The sequence below is a fragment of the Antennarius striatus genome, chromosome 15 (assembly GCF_040054535.1).
Source record: "Antennarius striatus isolate MH-2024 chromosome 15, ASM4005453v1, whole genome shotgun sequence".
NCBI lineage: Eukaryota > Metazoa > Chordata > Actinopteri > Lophiiformes > Antennariidae > Antennarius > Antennarius striatus.
Window position 1 is genome coordinate 15,680,792 of NC_090790.1, and position 27,555 is coordinate 15,708,346.

Consider the following 27,555-nt stretch of genomic DNA (forward strand, 5'->3'; position numbering starts at 1 on the left):
TGGGTCACCTCCACAGGACCACCGACCCCCTGTCTCCCGACCCCCTGACCCTCCTTTTGTATGATGAGGGATGGTCACTGTAGGCAATAGGAAACTGTGACCCATAATGTGGATTTAAGGATGGGACAGTTACCTGAATGGGGATGTTTAGGAAGTAAATGGAGGCAGATAAAACTGTGGAGGGATAACAATTAAGCATAAATACATAAAAGACAGTGGTGGAAAGTAACTAAGTACATTTACTCAAATACTGCTCTTCAGTGCACATTATGGTGTTTACGTAATATGCATCTTCATTTTAAACCATTTTTCACTTTTATCCCACTAAGATAAGATTTCAGACTTTGTAATCTGTACTTTTACATTATTTGGAATGTTGGCTGGTTGTTTTTCTTTGTCCATATCTGTTTATATGTTTGTTTTTCTGTTTTGGTTTTCCTAAATGAAATCTTGTGGAGTTGTTGCGTTCAGGGAAAAATTTAAACAAATATTCCACAGAAGATTTCAGGTCAGACAAGAACTCATTCTATTCCAGATCCCGGAATATTACTGATGATCAGGGATTTTGGACATTTTCTGTAATCTCTCAGGTACTATTTTGTGATGAATGATGTATAACAATCACAACAATCAATGACAGTGGAGTGTTCATTGTCCATCCAGATAATAATCCAGATCTGTTGGATCTAAATTTAAGACAACTTAAAGCTCAGGTGGACTTAAGACTAAAAAACTCTTACAGGTCTAGAATAATTTCCAGACCACCGTATTTATCTATTTTTACTCCGGCATTATTGATAAAAATAAAAACAACAACAAAAAAGTAGAAATCCAGATAGTTTTTTCTTTTTCTCCCATTAAAAACTGTTAGCAAAATTATTATAAAATAATAATATTGATTATTTTAATGTTTAACTCCCCACTAGTTGTTTCAGCGTTAAATACCGTAAAATAAGATGCGGCAGTGATGGCCCGCAGCTCTCATAAAAATGGAAGTTCCTCTGTGAACAGCAATGTTTTGTTGAGATGCTCAACAGGACAAATGGCGCTATGGAAACCGCTGAATGGAGAAAAAGCGCAAACTTTCCCTTTGATGAGTCTATAAATTAGCATCACAAGAAGCCTTCACGTGTCCTGCCAGCGTAAAATCTCACATTTGCAAATAATGACAAGCTAAACCACAAAAAAGAACACGGAGGGGAAGAAAGGAGGCACATTTTAACCAGATGCCCTGCAATAAATAACCTGCTCACCCCCGAGCGGACATTTACATTTTCAAGTGCCCACACGGGGGTCCCACGGGGTCGGAGCGTGTCTGTCAGCAATTCTTCAAGACAGACAAAAATTCATTTGGACAATGTTTTGAATGAAATGCAAATGTGGAAGCGCGCTACAGGTTGTGCTTATAAACCCCGGAGCAGCGCAGGGACCGACAGTGCGTCCTGCGTCCACAGAGCTGAAATGCAGCCACCAGCCAAACTACCGCCAATCCACAGGACACCGTTTTCTGTGGAGGATATTTTGGATCCCACAAAATTTACAAGGAAAATAATCTGTGTAGAGAATGCATCAGGTATGAATCTTACAAAATCAGTGTAAAGGGCTGAATTTTCTGATTATCGCATAAATATAATAGCGAATTATCTGCTTCAGGAACTCGTCGAATCGAACACCGAGCGCAGCAGCATCCTCCTGTAGGTGGCACCTGCAGCCCGAATGAAGACGAAGAGGAGGAGGAAGACGACGGAGAGGTTGCGTGCATGGGGAAGTTCCAGAAGTCGAAGGCGAGAAGACGACGGATCCGCACAGCTTTCACCCTGGAGCAGTTGCAGATGCTGGAGCGCAGCTTCCAGAGGTGCCACTACCTGTCGGTGCTGGAGCGCCACACCATCGCCTCGGCGCTGCGCCTCTCCGAGACTCAGGTGAAGATCTGGTTCCAGAACAGACGCACCAAGTGGAAGAAGGAGCGACTGCAAGGGAAAGAAGCCGATGAGGAGCAGAGCTTCACACCGTCCTTCGCATATCCCGCTGTCTGCCCTCCTCTCACCTACAGCTCTCTCTCCTACTCCCAGCGCGCTCCGTTCCAGCTGTTTGCGCCACTGCCGCCGGTGCCGTATCATCATTTTTACGCATGACTGGAGATCCGCTCCGAGTGACTGAGGACAGAACATGAAGCCGGCTCCAGGAAAGAATCTGCAAAATAAGAAACTGTTTTCATCATCGGGGAGAAATTCAACCGAAATTAAAAATATTATCGAATGTAATTATACTATAAGTTATTTTGATAAACATTTTTATTGTTGTTCTGTCTGTTTCGACTCCTTTTTTAAACCAAATAACTTGTTAGACAAAAACAAAAAGTGTGCGTAAAGCTCTAAAGAAACATAAATGTTATTTAACAGCTATCTTTTATAAATAAAAAGAGATTTAACGTCTGGAGGTGGATCACAGGTTGAATGATGGAGGAGGTGATGAGACTGTGTCTGTCATGAAATCAGGTCCTTTTAAAGTTCTAGAGGAGCAAAGAGAAAATGAGTGGGATCTTTTTTGAAGAGCTTGACGTCTGTGGTGATGATGAACAATCAGACAATAAAAGATTCATGTCCTCCATGAAATAGATTTTATACGTGTGTTAGGATTCCTCCAAATATTCTGGACAGATCACTATAGGGAACGGTTCAAAAAACTATCCAACAGATCTTGGCGGTTCCCCGGGTTATTGTCTGAATCCAGAGTGTTTTAAATTGATTCTTTATCACCAGCAGCACTCTAGAAGAATGGAAGTTATGTAGTAATTTGTAATCAGGATAGAGAAAAAAATTTAACTGTGTTCCATTAAAGTCACAGAAAATAGATGTAATCATACGAAAGACACATTTATTTGATTTACATAAATAACTGGAATAAAAGCAGAAATCAGACTGATGAAAGGGCAAAGAGGGTCAGAATTCAACCCTGTAACATCTGGCAACAATTCATCCGATAGAGGTAATGCTGGTGGACCGAACAGCGAGAAAATGTGCTCTGTACTGGCATTTCTTCATCTCTGAACATGACTCTTTGTCATCAGATCAAATACTTCACAAGCTACTGTCTCACAGCAAATCAAGTGTTCAAGCATGTTTTAAAAGTCTGCTCTTGTGTAAGGCAGAAGGATTTAAATCTTTTACCTACTGGATGGAGGCTGGAGGCAGATCTGAGGGTGGGCCCTGGGAGGCACTCCTACTGTTTTGCAGCTATCTATTAGCCATCCATGGTATTACTTTGATCAAATTTGCTCCTGTCAATATTTTGACAGACTCCATTTGCCGGAATTTATGGAGGTCTTGAAAGTAACCGCATTTGCTGGTAAACCACATGAATGTTTCAGCTGATTTATGATTTTGTTGTGCAAGAACTCATCAAAACTCTGGTTCAGCTAAATTTTTAAGTCGAATGAAATGGAATCCAAGACAACTGCAAATAATTAGGAGATCTGCTGAGGTTTTCTAGGAGTTTTTTCACCCTACGACACAATTCTAGCAGAGATACAGACACTTGTTAGTGGAGTTTTTTTGCTCTGAACTGATGCATGTGATATATTGATTAACATAACCGCAATTAAAACATTTAATTTATTGTGCATTTGGGGAATAAGTGTCTCTGCATTTTGTTTTGTTGCACCCCAGTCTGAGGAATCATTTGCAAAAAAACAGTTTAGCGACCAGCTGGTAACCTCTCTCCCTCTGAAGGCCGTCAACTTCAAGGTTTCATTTCCTCTCTGGGATCTCATCCGCTTTTCTTTTTTCCTTTCTTCTTGCAGGAATGTCACATGTGGCAGATGCTCCTCCCCTCTGCTCAGAGATGGGTGAGGGGAAAAGGGGGTGAAGGGCCGAGAGGGGGAGATGTGACAGGAGGATGTAGGAGAGGAAGAGGAGGAGGAAGCAGGGAGGCGCGTTGTTCTGCTGCTGCTGGAGAAAATCCCTTCCAGACAGATACGTTTTCTTTGCTCCAGCAGAATCGGGACGCTGCTTCAACACTTGCAGCCCAAAACATTTTCTTCTTCTTTATTGCTGACTCGCCACCAGAGAGGAGGAACTTCTCCAGACCTCCATAGACACGTCCTTTAGTCCACGGGCATCGCTTTCAGGTCTCCTGAGACCTCTTTAGGACTTCAGAGCCTGGTCAGAGCTGAATCCACACATTTGCAGGTCAGATGTTGGTTATTGGTAATTTTTTACAGCTACTTTGAGATTCAGGACTCATCTGGTTTGCTCATCCTCATCACCACTGAAGAGATGAGGGCTGTTGTGATGGCTGCCTGGGTAGTTTTGACCCTGTGTTGTGCCCTGGCCTGTGCTCGGCAAGATGTGCAGGACGACAAACTATCCAGAGGCCAGGTTCAGGTGAGGGAACACCGAGGACTGGTGGAACCCAAGAGACGGCTGGAGGAAGGAGATGTTGAAATGTCAGATGAGCCGGTTGGAGCAGTACAAGAAGAGAAGGGGAAACCTAAGAAGAAGAAAACACCTGAAGAAATTGAGGAAGGTAAGTTTACACAAAGACCTCTCAGAGGATCTATTGGACCTGGACGTTTATTTATAGCTTTCAGCCAAGACTCCGAGGATAAGCAGACAGGAAGGGCTGCAATCAATCTGCAAGGCAGGAAAACATGTGGTTTCAGGTCTGTTATCTATACTTCCCTGCTTTGAGGATTACTCATAAAATCCTTTGACCTAATGAAAACCAGCAGCACAGAAGGGTTTGAACATTTTAATTTGATGAAAGTAAGTCAGTGATTCAGAGATGATGGTGCATAATTTCAGCGATTCAGCTGAGGTTGTGACATTTTTTTGGCAGATTGACCACATTCATGACCTTCTTTCTCTGCCAGGTTGTGTGCAAAACTGAAAACTTAAATATTTGTTTAAATAATCAGAGAAAGAGCTTTCAAGCAGTGGCTGTACCTCAATTATATCGACTAGAGAGGCAGGTCTGTGGAAAAATGTGAGTAGGCGAGAACAGAATTATTTCCACTACTGTTTTCCATAAATTTGCAGACAGGATTTACGAGGGCTCACTTTAGTGCCACTGATGTTCTGAATGTTAACTTTCCGCTGCATAAAGCAAAACCACAGACCAAAGTGGCTTATTTAGGTTACATATATGGCGATGATTACAAAACCTGAGTCCCTAAACTATTTTTCATGTCTTTCGAGCTTTGTTTATGTAGGGAAGGCTTGTTTTATCAGTTGCATTTTCATGATATTTGGAGTCTACCTTGTGCTTATCTCCTGTTTACTTCAAGAACATTTACTTCTTACACTCGTGAAAAATATGTTGCTGAGCCTCCACACCCCAGCTGCTACCATAGAGTTCATACAGACGGAAAATCTGCCATCAATCATTTGTCTGCAAAAAAGAAATGAAGCAAGAATTGTTTAAATAGATCAAGACAACAGATGCTACCAGTGTATTTATGAAATCTAGCGAAAAAGTCTCAGAATGATCCAATATCTTATGTCATACAACATCAACTGTGTATAAAGAGTGTGTAACTCAATAAATGCTAAATGACAGCAGTTATAAAGACGTTCATGACAGGTGCCATGCTTTTTATGACAAGAATTCTATCATGGTTATGACATGTGTCTCATAGAGGTTACAACAGGTTTCATATGGTTATCATGTGTGTCACCCGATTATGACGGGTGTCATGTCGTGCTTATAGCATGTGACATATCGTGTTCATGAAGGGTGTCACATGGTTATGAGAGCTGCAATGTCATATCAAGTTGCCATTTTACTCTTATTCTACATATTATCCATGTTAAGGACTAAATCTACAGTAAAAAAAAAAAGAGCTGGTGACCAGGTTTGAACATTGAAATTCAAATTTAGACAAAAAAACCCCCAAACAAACATAAAAAATTACACATATGGTGAACTTGAAACTTTCTGTTGCTGCTGATCTGGGATGGTAACACTGCTGTGATTGTGGGTTACCCTCATATAGATCATATGTCATCCATATTGTGTTTAAGACACCAGCTTAGTGTTTTAATGTTGTTTCAGTCTGAGGCCACAGAAAAAATGACTGAAAAAATGAATGCCTCCTCAGTGTGTGGGGGGTAAGTAATGGGCCTGCTGTGAGGGAATGTTGTGTTTAAGTACCAGTGGAACATAGGAAAACATGTCCAGTAGACAAAAACATGCGTGTTGGAGTCTGATGATGATTACATAACAACGGTGGATTAAAAAGTCATTTGAAGAGCTGCACTCTGTAATATTCCACACAGCTCAACATTAAACCACATGTTTTACAATTTAAGCCTGTAAGCAGTTCTTCATCAGTCGCCTGAGGAGGAGTAAAATAACACTGACATGATTGGACGCCATCCATCCACAAATTATTATGATAGAAATTGATAATTAGGCCAGCTTTAAATGATTATAAAATATGGGATCACTTATTTCTTCTGTTTTCAGACTTTATGCTAAGCTAGGCTAAACACATCCTGAGTCACGCTGCTGCTGCTCATTCTCCAAAGAAGGAAAACACGATTCATGAGTCACCTCAACATTTTCCATTTGTGTATTTCTGAAGCCAGGGCTAAGAAAGCAGCAGAGAAGGAAGCCAAAGCAAAGAAACAGAAAGGCCCTAAACCCACCAAAAAACCCAAAGCCCCGAAACCAACCAAAAAACCCAAAGCGCCAAAACCCACGAAGAAACCAAAGGCGCCCAAAGCCACCAAGAAACCAAAGGAGGTGACGACGGTGCGGCTGACCACCGAGCGTTCACCTGTGGAGGACAAGAAGGTGCTGGAGGACCTTGGCTGGGACACAGGTGTGTGTTATATGATGGAGAACCATTACGGACACGAGTACAGTAGTAATAGTGATATTGGTTGGCTTGAAATGTGAGTGAAATACATTCAAAATGACATTGTTTCAATGAGTTGTGTATTTTTAATTGTATATTTTTTACAGTGTTTGAACCTGTGACCACAAAGAAACCTGCAGGAACCACTGAGTCAGACCGGGGTGAGATATAAACTGGTCCAACAACTGGTTTTAGTGCAAAAGCATCAGTGTCTTCATGCCCATTTTACATGTGCTTGGTTCAAACACAGAAATAAAACTCCAAAGGAAATGTCATAATAAAGTTGTAGTGTATGTATTTATAGGATATCATACATTTTTTACAGTACTTAGTTATTTAATGCAATTAAACTATTCTACAATCTGAACAACATGAATGCAAAAAAATGTGTTTTTATATCTGGTCTGGTGAAATTATGTTGCTTCATTTTATTGTCTTTACAGTGTTTGAACCTACGACCACAAGCAGGCCTGTATGGACAGAACCCATTGAACCAGACTTGGGTGAGACTTGAACTGGTGCCAGCACTGACATCAGAAATACTTCACTGATCACGTAACATTATATAGAAGATGGCCCAGTGAAATTTGAAGTTAGAAGGATCTGAGAGAGTCTTTCACCCCTGGTGATTTGTGCAATATTTGTGTGAATCTTTTGAAGCTTTGCACCTCATTCTTCCTCACAGTCTCATTTATGCAAACTTCTCCTAAAATTCAACCTCTCAAAGTAAACCTCTCAATGGGCTCTCTGGGATGTTGGATGAAGCTCCATCACCATCCATTCAGTCGAAGCCAAAGTTTTATGAAGCATTTTATGACCAAACTTGGAGGATTTAGTTGTATTACTGCAGAGAAGCATGCTGAAACAGAATATCCACGAAGATGGGAAAGACTCAAAACTTAGTTAAACAAAATAATACTTGGTCACTTCATTGCATTGTTTCCTTTAAAAGTATTTCTCCTACAAACACATGTCTCGTGTTCTTCACAGATCTGAGAGGCAAGAAACAAGTCACAACTCCTGAGGTCATCATGTACATACCAGGTACCCACCGCTCCACTGCAGCAGGATGTGTATTCTGTATTATATAGTAGTGTTGGTAGTCCTATAGTGCTAGTAGTAGTATTAGTAGTAGAAGTAGTAGTAGTAGTAGTAATAGTAGTAGTAGTAATAGTAGTCGTAGTAGTAATGGTAATAGTAGTAGTAGTAATAGTAGTAGTAGTAGTAGTAGTAGTAGTAGTAGTAGTAGTAGTAGTAGTAGTAGTAGTAGTAGTAGTAGTAGTATAGCAGCAGCAGTAGCAGTAGTAGTAGTAGTAATGGTAGTAGTAGTAGTAGTAGTAATGGTAGTAGTAGCAGTAATAGCAGCAATAATAGTAGTAGCAGTATTAGTACTAGTAGTAGCAGTAGTAGTAATAGTAGTAGTAATAGTAGTAGTAGTAGTAGTAGTAGTAGTAGTAGCAGTAGTAGTAGTAGTAATTGTAGTAGTAATAGTAGTAGTAGTACTAGCACTAGTACTAGTACTAGTAGTACTTGTAGTAGTAGCAGTAGTAGTTGTATTATTATTAGTAGTAGTAGTAGTATTGGTAGTAGTAGTAGCATTATTATTATTATTATTATTATTAGTAGTAGTAGTAGTAGTAGTAGTAGTAGTAGTAGTAGTAGTAGTAGTAGTAGTAGTTTTATCATTATTATTATTATTATTAGAAGTAGTAGTAGTAGTAGATAGATCTGGAGAAAGCTTACGACAGGGTGCCCAGAGAGGAACTGTGGTATTGTATGAGGAAGTCTGGAGTGGCAGAGAAGTATGTTAGAGCAGTGCAGGACATGTATGAGGACTGTAAGACAGTGGTGAGGTGTGCTGTAGGTGTGACAGAGGAGTTCAAGGTGGAGGTGGGACTGCATCAGGGATCAGCTCTGAGCCCCTTCTTGTTTGCTATGGTGATGGACAGGCTGACAGACGAGGTTAGACAGGAATTTCCATGGACTATGATGTTTGCAGATGACATTGTGATCTGTAGTGAGAGCAGGGAACAGATGGAGGAGAAGCTAGAGAGGTGGAGGTTTGTCCTGGAAAGGAGAGGAATGAAGGTTAGCCGCAGTAAGACAGAGTACATGTGTGTGAATGAGAGGGACCCAAGTGGAAGAGTGAGGTTAGAGGGAGAAGAGATCAAGAAGGTGGAGGATTTTAAGTACTTAGGCTCAACAGTCCAGAGCAATGGAGAGTGTGGAAAAGAGGTGAAGAAGCGTGTCCAGGCAGGATGGAACGGGTGGAGGAAAGTGTCAGGTGTGATGTGTGATAGAAGAGTTTCAGCTAAAATGAAGGGAAAGGTGTACAAAACTGTGGTTAGACCAGCGATGTTGTTTGGTCTAGAGACAGTGTCACTGAAGAAAAGACAGGAGACAGAGCTGGAGGTAGCAGAGATGAAGATGCTGAGGTTCACTCTGGGAGTGACCAGGAAGGATAGGATCAGGAATGAGTACATCAGAGGGACAGCACATGTTAGAGGTTTTGGAGATAAAGTCAGAGAGGCCAGACTGAGATGGTTTGGACATGTCCAGAGGAGAGATAGTGAATATATTGGTAGAAGGATGCTGAGTTTTGAACTGCCAGGCAGGAGGCCTAGAGGAAGACCAAAGAGGAGGTTTATGGATGTAATGAGGGAAGACATGAAGGTAGTTGGTGTGAGAAAAGAGGATTCAAAGGACAGGGCTAGATGGAGGAAATTGATTCGCTGTGGCGACCCCTGAAGGGAAAAGCCGAAAGGAAAAGAAGAAGAAGTAGTAGTAGTAGAAGTTGTAGTAGTAGGGGTAGTAGTAGTTGCATTATTATTATTATTATTATTATTAGCAGTACTAGTAGTAGTAGCAGTAGTAATAGTAGTGGTAGTAGTAGTTGCATTATTATTATTATTATTATTATTATTATTATTATTATTAGTAGTAGTAGTAGTAGTAGTAGTAGTAGTAGTAGTAGTAGTAGTAGTAGTAGTAGTAGTAGTAGTAGTAGTAGTAGTAGTAGTAGTAGTAGTAGTAGTAGTAGTAGTAGTAGTAGTAGTAGAAGTAGTAGTAGTAGTAGTAGTAGTAGTAGTAGTAGTAGTAGTAGTAGTAGTAGTAGTAGTAGTAGTAGTAGTAGTAGTAGTAGTAGTAGTAGTAGTAGTAGTAGTAGTAGTAGTAGTAGTAGTAGTAGTAGTAGTAGTAGTAGTAGTAGTAGTAGTGGTAGTAGTAGTGGTAGTAGTAGTGGTAGTAGTAGTGGTAGTAGTAGTAGTACCAGCATTAGTAGTTGTAGAATCAGGTGGTGTTAGAATAAGAACAAGGTGAACATCTTCAGACAGAATAAAACATATAGATTTATCGTTTATATGGATAAAGTTGAATATATGAACATTATAACCAGAGAGTTTCAGTGTACGCTTTTAATTCCTTTTTTATTTTCTGTCAGTCGTGTAAAACAACTTATTTTCATGTGTTCCTTGTGAAATAATAACTGTTTTCAATGCTGTATCTAAAACAAACAGAAAAGCATAAAGATTGTTTACTCACTTTCATATTGGTTTATTTTGTATTGGATAAGCTGTAATTGTGCAGTTGCTTCTGTTTTAGAGGAAACCACCTCCATCCCATATGTCGGCCCCTGGTATGAAGAATACGATTACGCCGACTGTAAGAAGGATTAATTCCCCCCAGATGAGTTTCAGACATCGTGCGTTCTGCTGGTCACGACAACGAGTTGTTTTCTTTCTGATTCACAGTGGCTGCTAAGAAGCAAGAGGAAGAGGAGGAGAGAGCTCGGAAGGAAAAGGCAGAGAAAGGTCTTTGCTTTACACAAAACCAGCACTAAATATGTCTAAATGTTAATTTTCAAAGTAGGATCAATGAGCTTGGAGCTGACAGCCACAGACAGGAAATCTTAAAACAATGAGGTACAGACTAACATGTTATTTATGGGATTTATTGGCAATAAGAACGACTTGTAGCCCTCCAGACATTTGTCCTCCCTCTTCATTCTTACGTGGTTTGTCATTAATCGCAACAATATGGATGAAACTGGAGGAAGAGAAGCGATGAAGACTTTTTGACATTTGCACTGTTTTGTATGGAAGCACATTTCTGCCCACAGATAAAGATGAATACATATAATGATTAAACCTTCTCTAAATAATCATCAAGTTAAGTCATGATTCTGAGATCATTTCTTGTTATTTTGAGACACTAACTCATTATGCATTCATTTTACACGTCATTATTCGATCTCCAAAGTCATCATTTGAAGATTATAAATTGTAATGAAACGCTGCGGTGTAATCTTGAAGATACTGTATTTGTCATTATTTTGAGATTCTAAACTCTTATTGTCATTACACTGGTAGAAAAGAGCTTTCATAGATTAATATCCTGTTTCTTATAAAAAAGATCAGAGAACAGCTGGCTGATGCTATGATGATGATGATGATGATCATCATCATCCTCATGCAGGGAGGCAGCTGAATGGATCCATCTGATAGTTCTTAATGTCTTACACAACATTTTGGATGACCTTTTAATGTGGATTGGAAACAGATGAGAAACAACTGAGTGTGTATGAAGACGCACACATGGAACTATTTTGTTATGAGCTCAATGTTTTTACTCGACACACATTGTTCTGTTGTTACGGTCTGAAGCTGAGCGGCTGAGGAAGCAGTGGGAGGAAGAGGAGGAAGAGAGGCTGAAGCAGATTGCAGTGCCAGCTGAACCAAAGAGTAAGAAGCTAATGTTTGTTCACTTGGTTTGCATGATTTAATACTGAAGTTAGACAAAAAGAGAGTTGAGAGGTCAACACAGGCTTTGATGTCTGTCTAACATCATGAAGGGGGCGGGAACACACAAAGTGTGTCATGATCATATTTATTTCACTCAATTATCTACTCATCCTTTGTGAAACATCATCTTTAATGCTTTTGACAGATTTATTAAAGGAGCTAGTGTGTGTTTCACATCAGATTCTTTCCGGAACATTTTCCAAGCAGGTCCTGTGTGTTTTTTGCGTGTCTCCTTTCAGAGTGTCCTCCTCTGGGTCTGGAGTCTCACCGGGTGGAGGAAGACCAGCTGCTGGCCTCCTCTCAGTCTCATCATGGCTTCTCAGCCCACAGAGGACGGCTCAACATGCAGGTAGACATCTCAATGCATGTTATCCCGGCATTCAGAATGTGTTTAAAACGAGCCCTAAGAACCACTGTGCTCGCCTGCAGGGCTCTGATAATGATGATGATCTGTATGGAGGTGCGTGGTGTCCGGAGCCAGAGGAGACAAACCACTGGTTTCAAGTCGACGCTCACCGAGAGGTGGAGTTCACTGGTGTCATCACTCAGGGAAGAAACTCAGAGCAAGAGTGAGTGCATGTTGGCCTCAGCTCTGACCGGAAGCCACGGTACAATTTGTCCATGTAGAATGCCTGCAGGATCTTCACTAAACTTTAACCAGTATTACTGATGCCTCAGCAGCTCCGGGATGTATGATGTAGCAGCTGTGCAAATACATTTACCAGAAGTGATGGGCAAAAACATTTTTCTAAAAATCTATAACCAATAGAACTATAATTTGAGTGATTTTGATGACCCGGGCAAACTGCGGGCCGTGGGCCACATCCGGCCCTTTGTGCCTCCCTGTCCGGACAGTCATAAATTACAAAATTCAGGTTTCCTATGTGGCCCCTTGTAAAAATGTATTGCCCACTCCTGCTACAGAAGGTGGTCTAGGCCTAAAACACATAGATGCAGGTGGGTGGTCTTGTCCGATCCCACAGAGCAGCTACAGACCCCAGTTGATTGGTACATCTCCTCTCATTACTTTAGGCCTATTTCTCATGCAATGAATAACTGTTGTACATAAATTAGACGTACTGTCTTCGCTGAATATGTTTGATGAGAATATACAGATCAAACAGAAATACCTGCCACCTCAGAAATAACCTTATTTTCCCCCAGGGAGGATTTTGTGTCGTCCTACTTTGTGGCCTTCAGTAACGACAGTCGTGATTGGACGATACTACATGATGGCTACGCCGAATGGGTGAGAGACAATTCAATAATACTCATGATGGTTGAGGTTTCAACATGACCTCATCACAACTCAACTCTCCCATTGTGTGTAAATCCTCTTTCTGCAGCTATTCTATGGGAATGTGGATAAAGACACGCCAGTGATGAGTCAGTTCACGCCGCCCGTGGTTGCACGCTACATCCGAATCCTGCCTCAGAGCTGGAACGGAAGCTTATGTCTCAGAGCTGAGATCCTGGCTTGTCAGCTTCCCAGTTAGTAACACAAAAATTAGCATCACAGCACCACTAACCAGAGTTACTATCATCATAAACTGTCATAAGCTAAAAGAAAACTTTCCCCTACTGGCGTCTACTGTCACTGTAACCAGGTCTCATGAGGGTGTTGCTTCTTTCAGGCAGCTACCCGAGTGAGAATGAGGTCAACCCCTCAGATGACCTGGACTTCAGACACCACAACTACAAGGAGATGAGACAGGTCTGCTGTTCAGGAAACAAAAGTAATGTCTCATGTTATTAACTGATAAATGTCACAAATGTGCTTCTGCCAGATGATGAAGATGATAAACGAAGAGTGTCCCAACATCACCAAGATCTACAACATCGGTAAAAGCGTTCAGGGCCTGAAGATGTATGCCATGGAGATCTCCGACAACCCCGGAGAACATGAGACAGGTGAAAGCAACACGTCAACAATACACCGTGTGGTAACGTGGCAACGCTCAAACACAAGATTCATGAATCACATGATTGGAATCTTGGGTTCCCTTAGAAAAAGAACCCTGACAGGAGTTAATGACTCCATACAGATCATTGGGTTTATCCATGTCTGCAGAAGATCCTGGGCTGACTTGGAAAGATGCTATTTACATTTTTTAAGATGAAAACGTAAGTGAACAGTCTGTCTGAGGAAGGTGCCTCAACATGATTCAAAAATGTTTTGCAAACCCTACGTCAGCATGGGGGTGAGGAGATAATGGATGGATTTTATTTTGGTTGGACTATTTCCTTAGTAAATACACATCTGTTATCACCAGGCGAGCCGGAATTTCGGTACACAGCTGGTCTCCACGGAAACGAAGCATTGGGTCGTGAGCTAGTTCTGCTGCTAATGCAGTTTCTGTGCAAGGAGTACAAGGACGACAACCCCAGAGTGCGCCGCCTGGTGGATGGTGTGAGAATACACCTGGTGCCTTCACTCAACCCTGACGCTTACGAGTTGGCGTATGAGATGGTACGATGGGCCTTGAACGCAACAGTCACAAGTCCCTCTCTAACATGAGTTGGCCATTCATTCATTCATTCATTCATTCATTCATTCATTCATTCATTCATAGAGATGTATTATCTATTATGTTACATAAAGTTACACACTATATTATATTATATTATATTATATTATTATTCATTATGTTAGTTAAAGTTACATAAAGTTACACCATTACCTTGGCTTAGTTAGCAACCCTGCAGTTCTGTATGGATGAAATTATAGTGAAAACATAATAGTACCAATTTTTTGAGGACCTCCACGGTATGCAGTCACTGTCTTTATGGACAATGTTAATTTAATGCAAGACCATTTTCTGAAATATTATCAGATTACCAATGTGTGAAATTCTGGTGACATCTTCATCCATCGTGTCCTCCAGGGCTCTGAGATGGGGAACTGGGGATTGGGTCACTGGACGGAAGAAGGTTATGACATCTTCCAAAACTTCCCAGACCTCAACAGTATATTGTGGGGAGCTGAGGACAGAGGTTGGGTCCCACGCATCATGCCCAATCATCACATCCCCCTCCCAGAAAACTCCCTTAATGGCTCAGTGAGTTTGACGCCAAGGGTATACTGTATCTCCATCTTGAATCCTATAAAATGAGGAAATATTCAGGCCTTTTTTTGGTGTTTTTTTGGTTTTTGCTCTCACAGCTCGCAACTGAGACAAAAGCCATCATTTCCTGGATGGAACGCACCCCATTTGTGCTGGGAGCAAATTTACAAGGAGGAGAAAAACTGGTCACCTATCCGTTTGATATGCAACGTCCCCCCATTTCTGTAAAGCTGTTTTATTTATTACAAAAAGAACAAATATGACCTCGGCTGTCAACCCGTTTAATGACACACCGATATTGTTGTTGAAGCTCAGCGACAGCCGGCGTTGGAGAGGAAACACCGAGATGAATGAGGAGACTTGGGCTCGCATTCAGAGGCAGAATGAGGGAGCTCTGAGGGAGACGCCCGATGACTCCATGTTCCGATGGTTGGCCATGTCATACGCCCACAGCCATCTGACCATGACGGAGACCTACAGGGGCTCCTGTCACGGTGATGACATCACAGCAGGACAGGGCATCGCTAACAGAGCCAGCTGGAAGCCGGTGGCGGGCAGTAAGTGTTGGCATCACATAACTAACTCAAGGATATCAAAAATAAAGTCACATGTTGGAGGCTTTGGAATATCAGAAAACGCCAGTAGAATGAGAGCGAGATAGACTCTAACCCTAACCCTAGATACCCAGACTAATAAAAACCATCTGCATAGCTAAACACTGTGGAGGTTAAGTGGGGCTGTGAACCAATCCTCTACCCTACATCCTCTCCCACAGCTATGAACGACTTCAGCTACCTGCACACCAACTGCTTTGAGCTATCCATCTTCTTAGGCTGCGACAAGTTCCCCCATGAAAGTGAACTTCCTCTGGAGTGGGAGAACAACAGGGAGTCTCTGCTCTCCTTCATTGAACAAGTGAGGACTAGACGGATGCTGGTCCACCAACGCTGTGCAGCATTAAGACATGGTTCTAGAGGTTTTGTTGTCCAGCTTTTTAAAAAATTCCTGAGGTCAACTTAGATGGATTCCAGCTGTGGTATTTTTAGGGTTTTGTGAGGTAGCAAAAGATTCAGGTAAAAGATTTCATGAGGGAACAGAAACACTTTTCTCAGCATGACAATTTGCCACAGCTGGAATCCAGCAGCTATTGTGGATCTGACCGAATTATAAAAAATGCATCATTCCGTCTTAAGACTTGTTGCTTCTCAAACCTGTTCTGCCACATTTGTATGCTGAACTGTTGGAATTCCAGTTGGGATTTCAGACATCTCACTGTTTCCTGTGCAGGTAAATCGAGGCTTAAAGGGTATTGTCAAAGATGTAGAGGGAAATCTGCTGGCGAATGCCACCATATCCGTGGAGGGAATACGTCATGATGTCAAAACTGGTAGGATGGGTGCGAGAAAAACATTCATAGAACGATACAGTTCATATATTACATTGAAAAAGAAAATGTTTTCTGTGACTCATTTCAGCTGCCGGTGGAGATTACTGGAGGCTGTTGAATCCTGGAGAATACCGGGTAACGGCCAAGGCTGAGGGCTACACCCCTCAGTCCAGACTGTGCATGGTGGGATACGACTCCGGAGCCACTCAATGCAGCTTCCTCTTGACCAAATCCAACTGGGATCGAATCAAACAAATCATGGCTCTCGGCGGCAATAGGCCCATCCGACTCGTCCCCAAAGTGAACGTGGTGAAAACGACTCCGGCCAGCTCAGTGGAGGCCGTCACCACCATAGACAGTCACGCCATCGCCCAGAAGGCCGAGCGGCTCAGGCGGCTGCGGATTTTGCGTCTACGGAGGCTGCGTCTGCAGAGATTACGAGCAAATCTTAGCACCACTCCTTCAACCACAACCACAACAACAACTACAACAACAACAACCACAACAGCTGCCCCTACGACAATACGTGAAACAGAAAGAACCACCTCCTGGTACGACTCCTGGTTTCCGGTGGATAGCTGGTCCACTGAGAACCCGTTTGACAGCATCATCTTCAACTCTGAGCCCACACAGGACTATCCTTTTGAATACACTATTGACTGATCACCACATTCATGTCTATGTGATGTTCAAAGACGTTACTAACCACTGCAGTTTGCTCAACATCACAGCTTTAGATTGCCATGCGGGTGATTCCTCGGAGAAGATCAAATAATATTCTGCAGTATAGTCCACAGTGACTAAATAAATATCACCCCTACAAATATGATCCAATATAAACTAATTATGAGAAATTCCTGGATCCGCACTGAAATTCAGCACATTCTTCCTCCCATTTTCCATATTGCCGTCATCCTTTTGCTACCAATCAAGTCGAACACACAATGCATTTTTTGGTTCTCACTGTTCATTCTTAAAACTTGTTTGCAGAGAAACTCCCTGCTGAGATGATATACGATAATTTTAATAGTCTGTAATACGCAGTAGGTCACAGTACATCCAGGATACCGTAACATACTTAGTCAGAAATATATGTCTTTAAGTTTCTTTAATGGCTTTTTGGTGTGATTGCTGGACTGAAATGACTGATTTAATTACTGCTGAATGCATTTGATTAAAATAATTTCTAAATAAATTTGTCTATTACTTTGGGATTATCAAACAACCCATTTCTAATCATGCTAAAGCTTTTTACCAATCTGACTCCGCAAATGTATTAAAAGGACATTTTTAAATAAGCTAATTAAGTATTTCCCACTCATGTTAGTTTCACACCCAATTGTCTGAGTTGACACTGGGTTTTAGACATTCATGGTCCCCAGAGGGTGAACACTCATGGCTTTTTTGATGATCAGCGCCACCATCAGGACAACATTCAACTGTGTCAGTCAAACTTAAATTGAACGTCAGCTTACGGTTTGGTGCTAATTGGTAAATTCCAGAATCCTATCTGGGTTCAGTGTTCATTGTTAAGATTCTACAGAACAGAAACACTGAATATCTGAGAAGAAATAGTTTTTATTCCCATAAACATTTAATAACAGATGCATTAGAAACAATCAGAATACATTTGAATACAACAAAAAACATAATTGAACAGGTGGAACTAGCTTTTTCTCAAAGTCAAAAGTCAGAATTCGTCGTTCATGTATCTTCATCGGCTGCGATCCTGGTCAAAGTCTCTGCACAGTTTTAACATCCAGGAATGACACGCATTCCTTCTGCAGCTGCTCTTATGACTGGCCTTTTTTTTCTTTTCTGTTCCTCCCTCCGGTGTACCTGAAACTCTTGAGCGGGTTCTTCCCCTTGATATTTTTCTGCAAGAAATAAAATCAGTTATTGGACCCACATTTGTTCATTTTTTGGATATATTTTCTGGTTTAACGTGCAGCATAAATTTTATTTGTTGTAAAATAAACACAGACAAACAAAACAAAACAAAAAAAACCCCAATGTCAGTGCTGCCTGGTCCTGATTCAGTCACCTGACATCCCGTTATTCCCCTTCTTGGTTAAGAGCCTCACCTTGAAAGCAGTCTTTGTAACACCAGATAGTTGCTTCTTCTTCCGCCTCCTCCTCAAAGACAGTGGGTTCACTGTGCTCCTCAGCGCCTCTGGAACTGGACAAAGAGTCAGTGATAATGAGGACACAATGATGGAGGACATCTCTGTGAATTCATGAGTGCGAGCATCTTACTGAGGTACTCGGGTACATTCCTCAGGTGAGGTTTGACCACAGCAGGATGGAGGTCTTTGTCGTGACGGAGCAGCTGCAGGTCTCTCGGGTTGTCCTCGAAATATGTCTGAGTGAAGGCAGGAACATCCAATCAACACACCTCCTCCACCTTTGCCTCCGAACAAGAGTGAGCCTGACTCACCTTTAGTTTCTCTGAATTGAGGAGTTCCTGTTTGATCTCCTTCAGTCTGGCCTCCTTTACTGCCTGCTTGGTCACTGAACGCATGGCGTCCTGCGCCCGAACAAAACACATCCTCATTAAATACACTGAAGTCAGTCAAGGAGGAAACTGTTCATCCTGCTTCAGATAGGAGGAGGACGCTTACCCGACACCTGTACCGGAAGCCTTCGATCTCCTTCATCTTAAACTCATATGGTTTCAAAACAGACTCAGTGTTATCTAAAAAACAAACACACACGTGACTCATCAATAAATATGTTTAAGTCAAACATAGGTGAGTAAAACCTCATAGCACAGCACTTTAATCAAGATGTACAAGAGGCTGTCTGCATCCATGACAACCATTGTCACTTCCCAGCTGGCTCGATGTAAAGAACAAATAAAGATTTCATTTCATTTATTGTCTGAGGCGTGGATCACGTGCAGTCAGTGAGGAAATATACCAGAGGACATATTTTACACAATAATTCCTCTCCACAGTTACCGGGCACCAATAGTTCATGTTGTGTCCGTTCCAGATGTTACAACAGAGGTGCTGGCGCCATCGTATGGAGTTCAGGAGAAGTCTTTGCCATCCTAATTTAGGATTTATAACTTATGATACTATTGGTTTCAGATTCCTAAAATGTCAAATGATTTCTTTCCCAAAGTGCAGCCTGGAAACTTTCTTCTGTAATACCAAAAATACTAAACGTCAAGCCAATTGGTAAAATAACACAAAAATTGGAAACTTATTAAGCTGCACTCAATGACTCATCGTTCCCTGTTTGGGTATTTCACACCCTAATAATCCGGCTAAAATGTCAGTGAAACAGATTTGTGTCATGTGACTTGGGCTCAAACTATGGAGTCATTGTTACCTCCTATGAGAGCCTCCTCTACCTCAGCCAGTAGAGCAAGCTCAGTGTGAGCGATGAAGGACAGGGCGGTTCCCGGGTTGTCTGCTCTTGCCGTTCTACAAAAGTAAATGCCACATCAGGATAAATAGATACACAAAATAAAAGTAGGGGACTGACCTCAAACATGACTTACCTACCAACCCTATGAATGTACGACTCAACCGTGGTGGGGAAATCAAAGTTAATGACATTGGCAACATTTTGGAAGTCCACTCCTCTGGAAACTCCGAACTCCTTGTCCTTACTCCTTTTTAAACATCAGAGACAATTCATCAGCACAGGAACATGAGGTGGATCATCTGGTTTCAGCTTCAATCAATGTTGTAAGACAATTTGTCATAAATATATCTGTATGGGAATCATGGACTCACTTTCCTTCCTTCATTGTCTTCTTCTTCTTCCCTTTTCCTGCAGGCGTCTGTGAAGCAGCAGCTGTGGGTTCGGACAGACTCTGTTCATCTGATGCAATGATGTAGTCGTAAAATCCCTGGTTAAACTGAGTGATGATGTGAGACCTGCAGCGTGGTGGGAAGATCAATAAGAGCACAAACATTTATTTTGTCGTCAGCTTAACATTAAAAGCCACTGGACAACCAACCAGAACAAGAAACAAAACCAACTGCTCTGTACATCCACGTCATCTCACCTGGAATGGATGGGCAGCTCAGAGTTGAGCACACAGGCAGGAATGCCAAACTGTTCCAGGAACAGCTTTAGCCTGTAGCTTCTGTCCACCGCTCCCACAAACATCAGCGTCTTGCCCTGAATCAGCCGCAGCCTCAGCAGCGTGTAGATGAGCAGGAACTTGTCCTCCTCCTCACACTTGATGCTGTACTGCTGCAGCTGGCTGCTGTCCGGCAGCTGAGAGCCCTGGAGCTTTAGGATCACCTGAGAGGACGCAAATGTGAGGACAACACAAACAGAACCAACTCTATGGCATCTTCAATGTTTTAAACCTGAGAATTTGTTACACAAAGTCCATTTAAAACTGTGACATTACAGGGTTGTGCAGCAGCAGCTCCTTCAGGGCCTGGACGTCCTCACTGAAAGTCGCGGACATCAGGAACGACTGGTAGATTTTTGGCAAATGGCTGGTAAAACAAGACAAATTGGGTATAAGGTGGAGGAAATCCTAAAGCTTAAAAAAAGAGGAAAGTTTGCATGTTGAAACTAGAATCTGAGCTGATGTCAGATGGGCTGACATAATGTATAAAAATGAGCAACTGGTATTTTATTTCTTATTTTCCAAGAAAAAAAAAAGCAACCCACAAAACAGATTTAAACATACATATACAGTACCTGCAAAATGATGCTGTGTGTAATCAAAGTGTTTAGAAGCCCTAAGATATAAAGTAGATTTTACAAAGCATTATTTACACACTTTTGATCCCTACTTCAGTGGGATCAGTCCAAGATATGGTGGAAATAACATTTTGCTTAAAGCTTATTACACTCTCAGCACCTCTGAAGATTTACATTACATCACACATAATTCATGGAGAATTTTTTGTTTTTTAAAATTAGGCCCCTATCTTTTTCTGCTTTTCTTGAGATGTTTTTTTCCCATTTAGTTCTAGAATGAATTCGTTCACATGGAAATTTTCCTTTTAGGGTGAACTGTTCTTTTGTTTCATCAGGTGGGAAACATGACTCCTGTGTGAAAAATAATGCTTATTCATCCATGTAAGCTTTCTTCCTAGAGAGCAAATGTTAAACCATTTGAAAGAACAATAACTAAAAATAAAATGATTCCTTCAACTACAAAGAAATGTCTCATTTTACGGAATCACCAGCCAGTAAGTTTCTGCTTTAACTCTTCTAATAAAATCTTTTCTGAAACACTTGATCATTCTGGTAATGGATTGAAATAACTCCTTAAAGCTAATTCTGATTCCACGTTCTCACCACAACAAGTTCTTCAGGTCGGCTTCGAAGCCAAAAGAGAAGAGCAGGTCGGCCTCGTCTACAACCAGCATCTCCAATGATGAATGCAGGACCAGGTTCTGAGCAGCGACGTGGGCGAGCACACGGGATGGTGTCCCCACAACCACGTCAGGCTTCTCCATTAAGATCGGCCTGTTCAAACAGTTGATTGTTAGTCACATTTGACACATTAGAATATTCTGTCAGATCAATTGGTGCAGAATTTATGAATTCAAATGTTTCTTCATGCATTGATATCATGGCGAAGACAAACCGACCTCTGCGATGACAGGTCAGCCTTTCCAGAGACGTCGGCCACTCTGACATCCCTTGAGCAGTACGCCGTTAACTGTCGGATCATGGTCTGGACTTGCTGACCCAGCTCTTTGGTTGGCACCAAGATCAGAGCTCGCACATCCTGCTCCCGGACACACTGAAAACAGCAAACATGAAGCAGTCAGACAGATGGAAAGGACAGCTGGGTAATATTTACAGCTCACAGATACCCAAAATATAAAATCCTCTTTCATATGTAACAGTTTCTGTTCTTTGCTCACCTGTTTGGAGGCCAAAATGCGCTGAATAACAGGTACAGCGTAAGCAGCAGTCTTTCCTGAGCCGGTGCGGGCTCGAGATAGAACGTCTTTCCCCTCCAGAGCCAGAGGGATGGCTTTCTCCTGTATCAGGGTGGGCTGGGACCAGCCCAGATCGGCAACCGCCTTCAGCGATACGACAAGAACTGATTTCACATAGCTCAACAGTATTGATGTGTCTCACATACATCAGATGACACTTGTCTTTTTTGTTTTTTTTCCTAAAAAATGCTTCGTTGCTGATGATCATTGTGATTCTGTCAAACGTTAATAAATGCCCTCTTACAAAAACACCCAAGTTACGGTCGAAATCCACACTTAGGCTACACGATTAGCAAAAAAGGTGACACTGCGATATATTAAATAACAGTTAAACAAAGGATTTGATAAGCAAACTAGAAATTGTTAACTCTACAACCCGGAAAAACTAACTTTGTTCAGCTTTGAGGTCTCATAACATCTGTAAGGGTTCGAGCTAACGAGCTAGCAAAGCAGTAAATAACTCCTCTTCCTCTTCACTGACGACTTTATGATTCCTCTGGGGTCTTAAAGTTTCACTAAAGCTTCATTTAACTTTCACTGGCAGGATCTAACAGGTTGTTACCTTTAAAAGGCGGTCGTCCAAGCCCATTTCATGGAAGTGTAGTCGCTCGGTAGCCATTTCTGTACCACACTGCGCTCACATGTGCGTCGCATAATTATGACGTCATGCCGCGTTCATGACCAGAAGGTATTCTTCCAATTACTACAGGACTTCTATTTTCTTCGCGTCCCCTCGATTTATTTTTGTCTTGTCTTTTGTCTTCACTTCTCTTTTATATAATTTGATGTTTATAATTCTTTTTTTTGCGTCTTTTTATTTTATTATCTCTTATTTTCCGTTCTCATCTATTCAATTCTATTTTTCTTTTTATTATCACCTATTTGTTTTTCTAATCTTTCAGAATTCTTATTTACTTTTCTTCTACCCTTTCTTCAGTCCTTATTATTATACTTGCCTTCTTAGCAGATTTGAATATTTAATTTTAAATGCAATTTTCGCTGAAAGTATCGAACGAACACAAATTTGTACAATAAATAATTGTATAAAATTTAAAATCTGTATTAAAACTCATGGATACAGCAACTTAACTTACTACATATATTTCCAAAAGTGTTTTCAAGTACAGTATAATGATTCCATCAACAAATACCTTGCATACTACTTACCTGACTTGAGTCAATTTTTAACACCTTTTACCGGTAGATGGCGACAGATGTCACCAACGAGTGAAACCCCAACGTCATATAAACATCATTAAATATAAAAATAACTCAAAACAGAAACCCACAACACCTGAACCAGTGAATTTCGCCATGTGCGTCAAGCAGCAGTTTGAAAACGACGGCCAGGTGTATGTGTGCAGTCACGTGACTGACTGAAGACTTGTTGAGAGGACGGCGAAGGTGGAGGTGATGGTGTCTGGTGGATGCTGAGCAGCATCATCCCATCATCATCCTCCCACAGTGAATAAATGAGTCAACATGGCCGCGGAGCAGCAGCAGCATTGAGACGCGGAATAAAACAACACACAGGTAAATAATAACAAATAAACACACACACGACTAAACAAATGCAACATCCGTTTATTTTTCATAGGGAGATGATTCGCTGAACGCTACAGGTAAAATGTTCCTTATAACACGGATTAGGCTGTACCCTGAACGCGTCTTTTATTCTGTGGTTTCTGATTTCTTATTTTAGAGAAATCTCCTCATTCCGTTCCGTTTCTTTCAGATTAAATGGCGTTCATGTCCCGGTTCTCTCGATCCCGGAGCAGCTCCAGGTCTCCGAACCGAAAGGACTCGGAGCGCGTCTCTCCGAACCTGAGCGTGTCGGAGCTGGAGAGGATGCTGTACACGGGGAAAACCGCCTGTAACCACGCAGACGAAGTGTGGCCACGACTCTACATCGGAGATCAGTGAGTTCACACAACCCTCACACTCACCTAACCTGCGTGGAGATACTGAGTTACAGTTAAAAGTTGGTTTGTCACATTTATATATTGAGTGTGATGCTATCTTCATATTTATCATTTATGTATTTGTTTATTTATTTATAAAAAAAATATTATTTTAATGCATTCACACTTCCGGTTAAATTAGGTTAAATTTGGTTTTAAATGTTAAACACAGTTTGATCGAAACACAAATGTGCAAAACTGAATATTTATATATATTCAATTTTGCACACACATATATATACACATACATGGGGTTTTTTCCAGTTATATATATATATATATATATATATATATATATATATATATATATATATATATATATATATATATATATATATACATATGACAGAAGTCATAGAGCTTTTTGACATTTAATGTAAAAACCCCTGATTTCTACTAAATGTTGCAGAGGGTATGCATGCTGCTAAGTCACATGGAAGTTGATGTTTCTACAACCAAACTGAGATGGATAGGAGAGAAGATACCTTAAATGAAGGGTTGATTTTTCTACAGAGATATTGCTTCAGACCGGCGAGAGCTTTCCAAACTGGGTATCACACACATCCTCAACTGTGCCCAGAGTAAGTGGCGTGGTGGAGCTGAGTATTACGCCGGCATGAACATCACCTATCATGGCATCGAAGCTCACGACTCCCCCACCTTTGACATGAGTGTCAACTTCTATCCTGCGGCTGAATTCATCCACAAAGCCCTCACAGGTGGAGGTTAGTCTAATTCATGGATGTTTCTACAGGGAGCAGTGAGAAATGCAAACCAGACACCATTTAAATGTGTATTTGTCTTTGTGTGTTAAGGTAAGGTGTTGGTCCACTGTACGGTAGGAGTTAGCCGCTCAGCCACACTGGTGCTGGCCTACCTGATGATCAGACAAAACCTGACGCTGGTGGAGGCCATCAAGACCGTGAAGGACCACCGAGGCGTCATCCCTAACCGGGGCTTCCTCCGTCAGCTCAACGGTCTGGATGGGATCCTGAGGGAGAGCCGGAAGACATCGCAGCAGAGCTGAAAACCTCCAGACGTAGCAGCTAGCCTGGTTACACCGATGGAGGTAACGGGACCAAGTTAGGAGCGACCTGTCGATTTCTGATGCTACAGATCTTTAGCAGCAGAAGATAGCAGGTTTCAATTGACTCCAGCATCTACTCACTACTGCCAGTTTTATGTATTATCATGTATTCACTTGTTGACTTGTGTTTGGTCCTTGAGCCTCTGGAAATTCATGAACACTGGACGCTCAAACACTCCAGTGAAGCTCGTATCACACATAAGGAACGAAGTAAAGTCAATCCCTATATCTTTTAAGCTGGACATACACTTCATCAATTTACCTGTACGGTGAAAGTAGGGCGGTATGATTTGTTGAGTTTGCAGTGACGGTTAGAAAAGAAAAGCCAGCAACATTTTACTCTTTAGACCAGACCTGGGCAAAATGCGGCCCGCAGGCCACATCCAGCCCTTTGTACATCCCTGTCCAGCCTACATGAGGCCAATCATAAATTACGTACACAAAAATTACATAAATTAAACACCACAATTTCAAATAGCCTAATATAAATATTTACAGACTGTTTTATTCTTCCAATTAATTATACCAGGTATTTAAAATATTTAACCCAGTGCATTTTACAATGGAAGAAAGTTAAGCAGAATTAAGTTAAAATTATTGTTGGTGTGGCCCTGTGACACAATTCAGGTTTCTCATGTGGCCCCTTGTAAAAATTTATTGCCCAGCCCAAATTTAAACTGTACATTTATGACACTTTCCAAAGTTTGACAATTCACACCAACGGTGTTGCCGTAAGAATCAAACAAGATGATGACATTTACACAACTGGGCTTGTGGTTGTTATAATCAACTAGAAGGTTGATTACAAATCAGTTTGGTAGTTTGTAGAGAATGAGGAAACTTAGCGGAAACCAACCAAACAAAACCTCCTTAGTGATAAAATCTGATCACTGGACCAAATCATGGGTAAAAATGGAAATGCTGGCTGACAGCAGTACTCCTACTCCCTACTAGAATATACATCAGTGCTATCGTTTTCTAATTTATGAGGGATTATTTGCTGCGTTCCCATCGACTCTGGGTTGTGTCCCTGTGTTTGATACTGTGTTGAATATTTTATGTAAATCAGATTGCCGCTCAGCGTTTGCGGGACTTTAACACTCAACAAGTGTTCCTCATGAAGTGCTCTGAACAACTCGGACATTAGTTGCAGCCCAGGTCTAAACCAGCAGTTATGTAGCTTGATTATTATATTACTGTGTTGTTATATTTATAATCTGTGACAAGTTTGTGAACATACAGTATACATATGACTTCTTTGTTTTAACGTGTCAACTAAGCTCAGTATGTTTTCTCAACAGACCCTCTTGCCTTTTGTATTCTTAGATATTGTGTGTTATGATCTGAAATCCATCCCATAGACTCCAGAGTGCTGAAGTCTGTTTGACCAGGTTTATTACCACTATAGGGGCAGGCGAGGCATTAAATATCTTAAAGTTTAACTCGTTCTTGATTGCAATGAACTACATAGTCACTTAGATGCTAGAGTGACAATCCTCAACTGAAACGTGAGCGTTAAAGTCAGCCCGCCGCCCCTTGAGGAATAAAATGACTCCAAGCGGTGCTTCAGGCCATGAAACAACTTCCTGTCTGGTGTGTCACATCAACTTTACAGTGACTGTTAGCTGTCTAGAGTTGTACTCCACATGATGATTTAATATACCAGCACAAGAAGCATTTAGAATAAATGAGCAGTGGGAGATAATACCGCAAACGTGCCCTTGCAAAAGCTGCCAACTGCCCAGAGGACATGACAGTGTGTAGCGTCAAGCTCACAAAGTTTGTCTTGGTGTTAATCAAGAGGCTCGTGTTCTCAATTCAGAACAACGTGTTGACATATGAGACTCTGCAAGTACCTTTGTGTGTTATTAATGATTACCTCAGACATATTTATGTGACTTGTCGTCTTCATTTGTGCTGTTTTGATTTCACCATCTTGAAGTACAGCTCAAGAAAAAATTCAAAGGTATACAATGACTTCTGTCAAAATATACTCATCCAAATATGGCGATTGATACCACTTTTATATATTTCTACTACGCAAGAGGCAGACACAGGAAACACCTTAGTATAGCTTGGCATCCAACCCGTTTTTAAAATTTAGCTGGTTTACAGTTCAACCAAATGGACTGACAGTAGTGCTTGGAGCAACAGGTCTTTGATTTCATTAAAGCAAATTTTAACAACTATCGTTAAATATCTTATTAATGCTTTATCAGATTACGACCACAAAGGTAAATATTTCATCCGTTAGTACTAATACAGAAGTATTTTGGTTGGTCAGAGAAACTCTGCTTGACTTTGTAGCCTTTTCCAAACTTTAGAAATCTTTTTATGCTAAGCTACACTAACTGCCTTCAAACTAATGACACCCAACACTCTCCAAGACAGTCAATATTTCCTGAAATGTCACTGTATTCTCAGTTCACCACAAAATCAAACAAACATATTTTACCAAGTA

General features: G+C 41.3%; 4 protein-coding genes across 4 annotated transcripts; 3 read left to right on the plus strand and 1 right to left on the minus strand.

Moving 5' to 3' along the window:
• Positions 1–1,089: 1,089 nt before the first annotated feature.
• On the plus strand, positions 1,090–2,256 carry pnx (posterior neuron-specific homeobox). The gene is made up of 2 exons (XM_068334170.1): positions 1,090–1,573; positions 1,654–2,256. Exons 1-2 carry the CDS (start codon positions 1,372–1,374, stop codon positions 2,133–2,135), a joined length of 684 nt encoding a protein of 227 aa, XP_068190271.1. The 5' UTR covers positions 1,090–1,371; the 3' UTR covers positions 2,136–2,256.
• A 1,624-nt stretch (positions 2,257–3,880) lies between these two features.
• Positions 3,881–17,860, plus strand: aebp1a (AE binding protein 1a). Its single transcript, XM_068334167.1, has 21 exons — positions 3,881–4,527; positions 6,587–6,826; positions 6,970–7,023; positions 7,306–7,365; positions 7,853–7,906; positions 10,463–10,522; positions 10,612–10,671; positions 11,524–11,601; positions 11,901–12,010; positions 12,091–12,230; positions 12,826–12,910; positions 13,008–13,152; positions 13,296–13,375; positions 13,449–13,572; positions 13,935–14,131; positions 14,547–14,720; positions 14,825–14,950; positions 15,037–15,283; positions 15,502–15,641; positions 16,014–16,113; positions 16,202–17,860. The coding sequence occupies exons 1-21, from the start codon at positions 4,278–4,280 to the stop codon at positions 16,774–16,776; spliced, it is 3,099 nt and encodes a 1,032-aa protein (XP_068190268.1). The 5' UTR covers positions 3,881–4,277; the 3' UTR covers positions 16,777–17,860.
• ddx56 (DEAD (Asp-Glu-Ala-Asp) box helicase 56) lies at positions 17,853–22,692 on the minus strand. The gene is made up of 14 exons (XM_068334169.1): positions 22,609–22,692; positions 21,969–22,130; positions 21,690–21,844; positions 21,394–21,564; positions 20,489–20,579; positions 20,135–20,376; positions 19,860–20,003; positions 19,622–19,735; positions 19,450–19,544; positions 18,735–18,808; positions 18,551–18,640; positions 18,370–18,475; positions 18,198–18,292; positions 17,853–17,990 (listed from the first exon to the last, which is right to left on the minus strand). Exons 1-14 carry the CDS (start codon positions 22,663–22,665, stop codon positions 17,907–17,909), a joined length of 1,680 nt encoding a protein of 559 aa, XP_068190270.1. The 5' UTR covers positions 22,666–22,692; the 3' UTR covers positions 17,853–17,906.
• An 823-nt stretch (positions 22,693–23,515) lies between these two features.
• LOC137608652 (dual specificity protein phosphatase 26) lies at positions 23,516–25,036 on the plus strand. The gene is made up of 4 exons (XM_068335169.1): positions 23,516–23,579; positions 23,782–23,965; positions 24,521–24,732; positions 24,823–25,036. Exons 2-4 carry the CDS (start codon positions 23,787–23,789, stop codon positions 25,032–25,034), a joined length of 603 nt encoding a protein of 200 aa, XP_068191270.1. The 5' UTR covers positions 23,516–23,579; positions 23,782–23,786; the 3' UTR covers positions 25,035–25,036.
• The last annotated feature ends 2,519 nt before the right edge of the window (positions 25,037–27,555 follow it).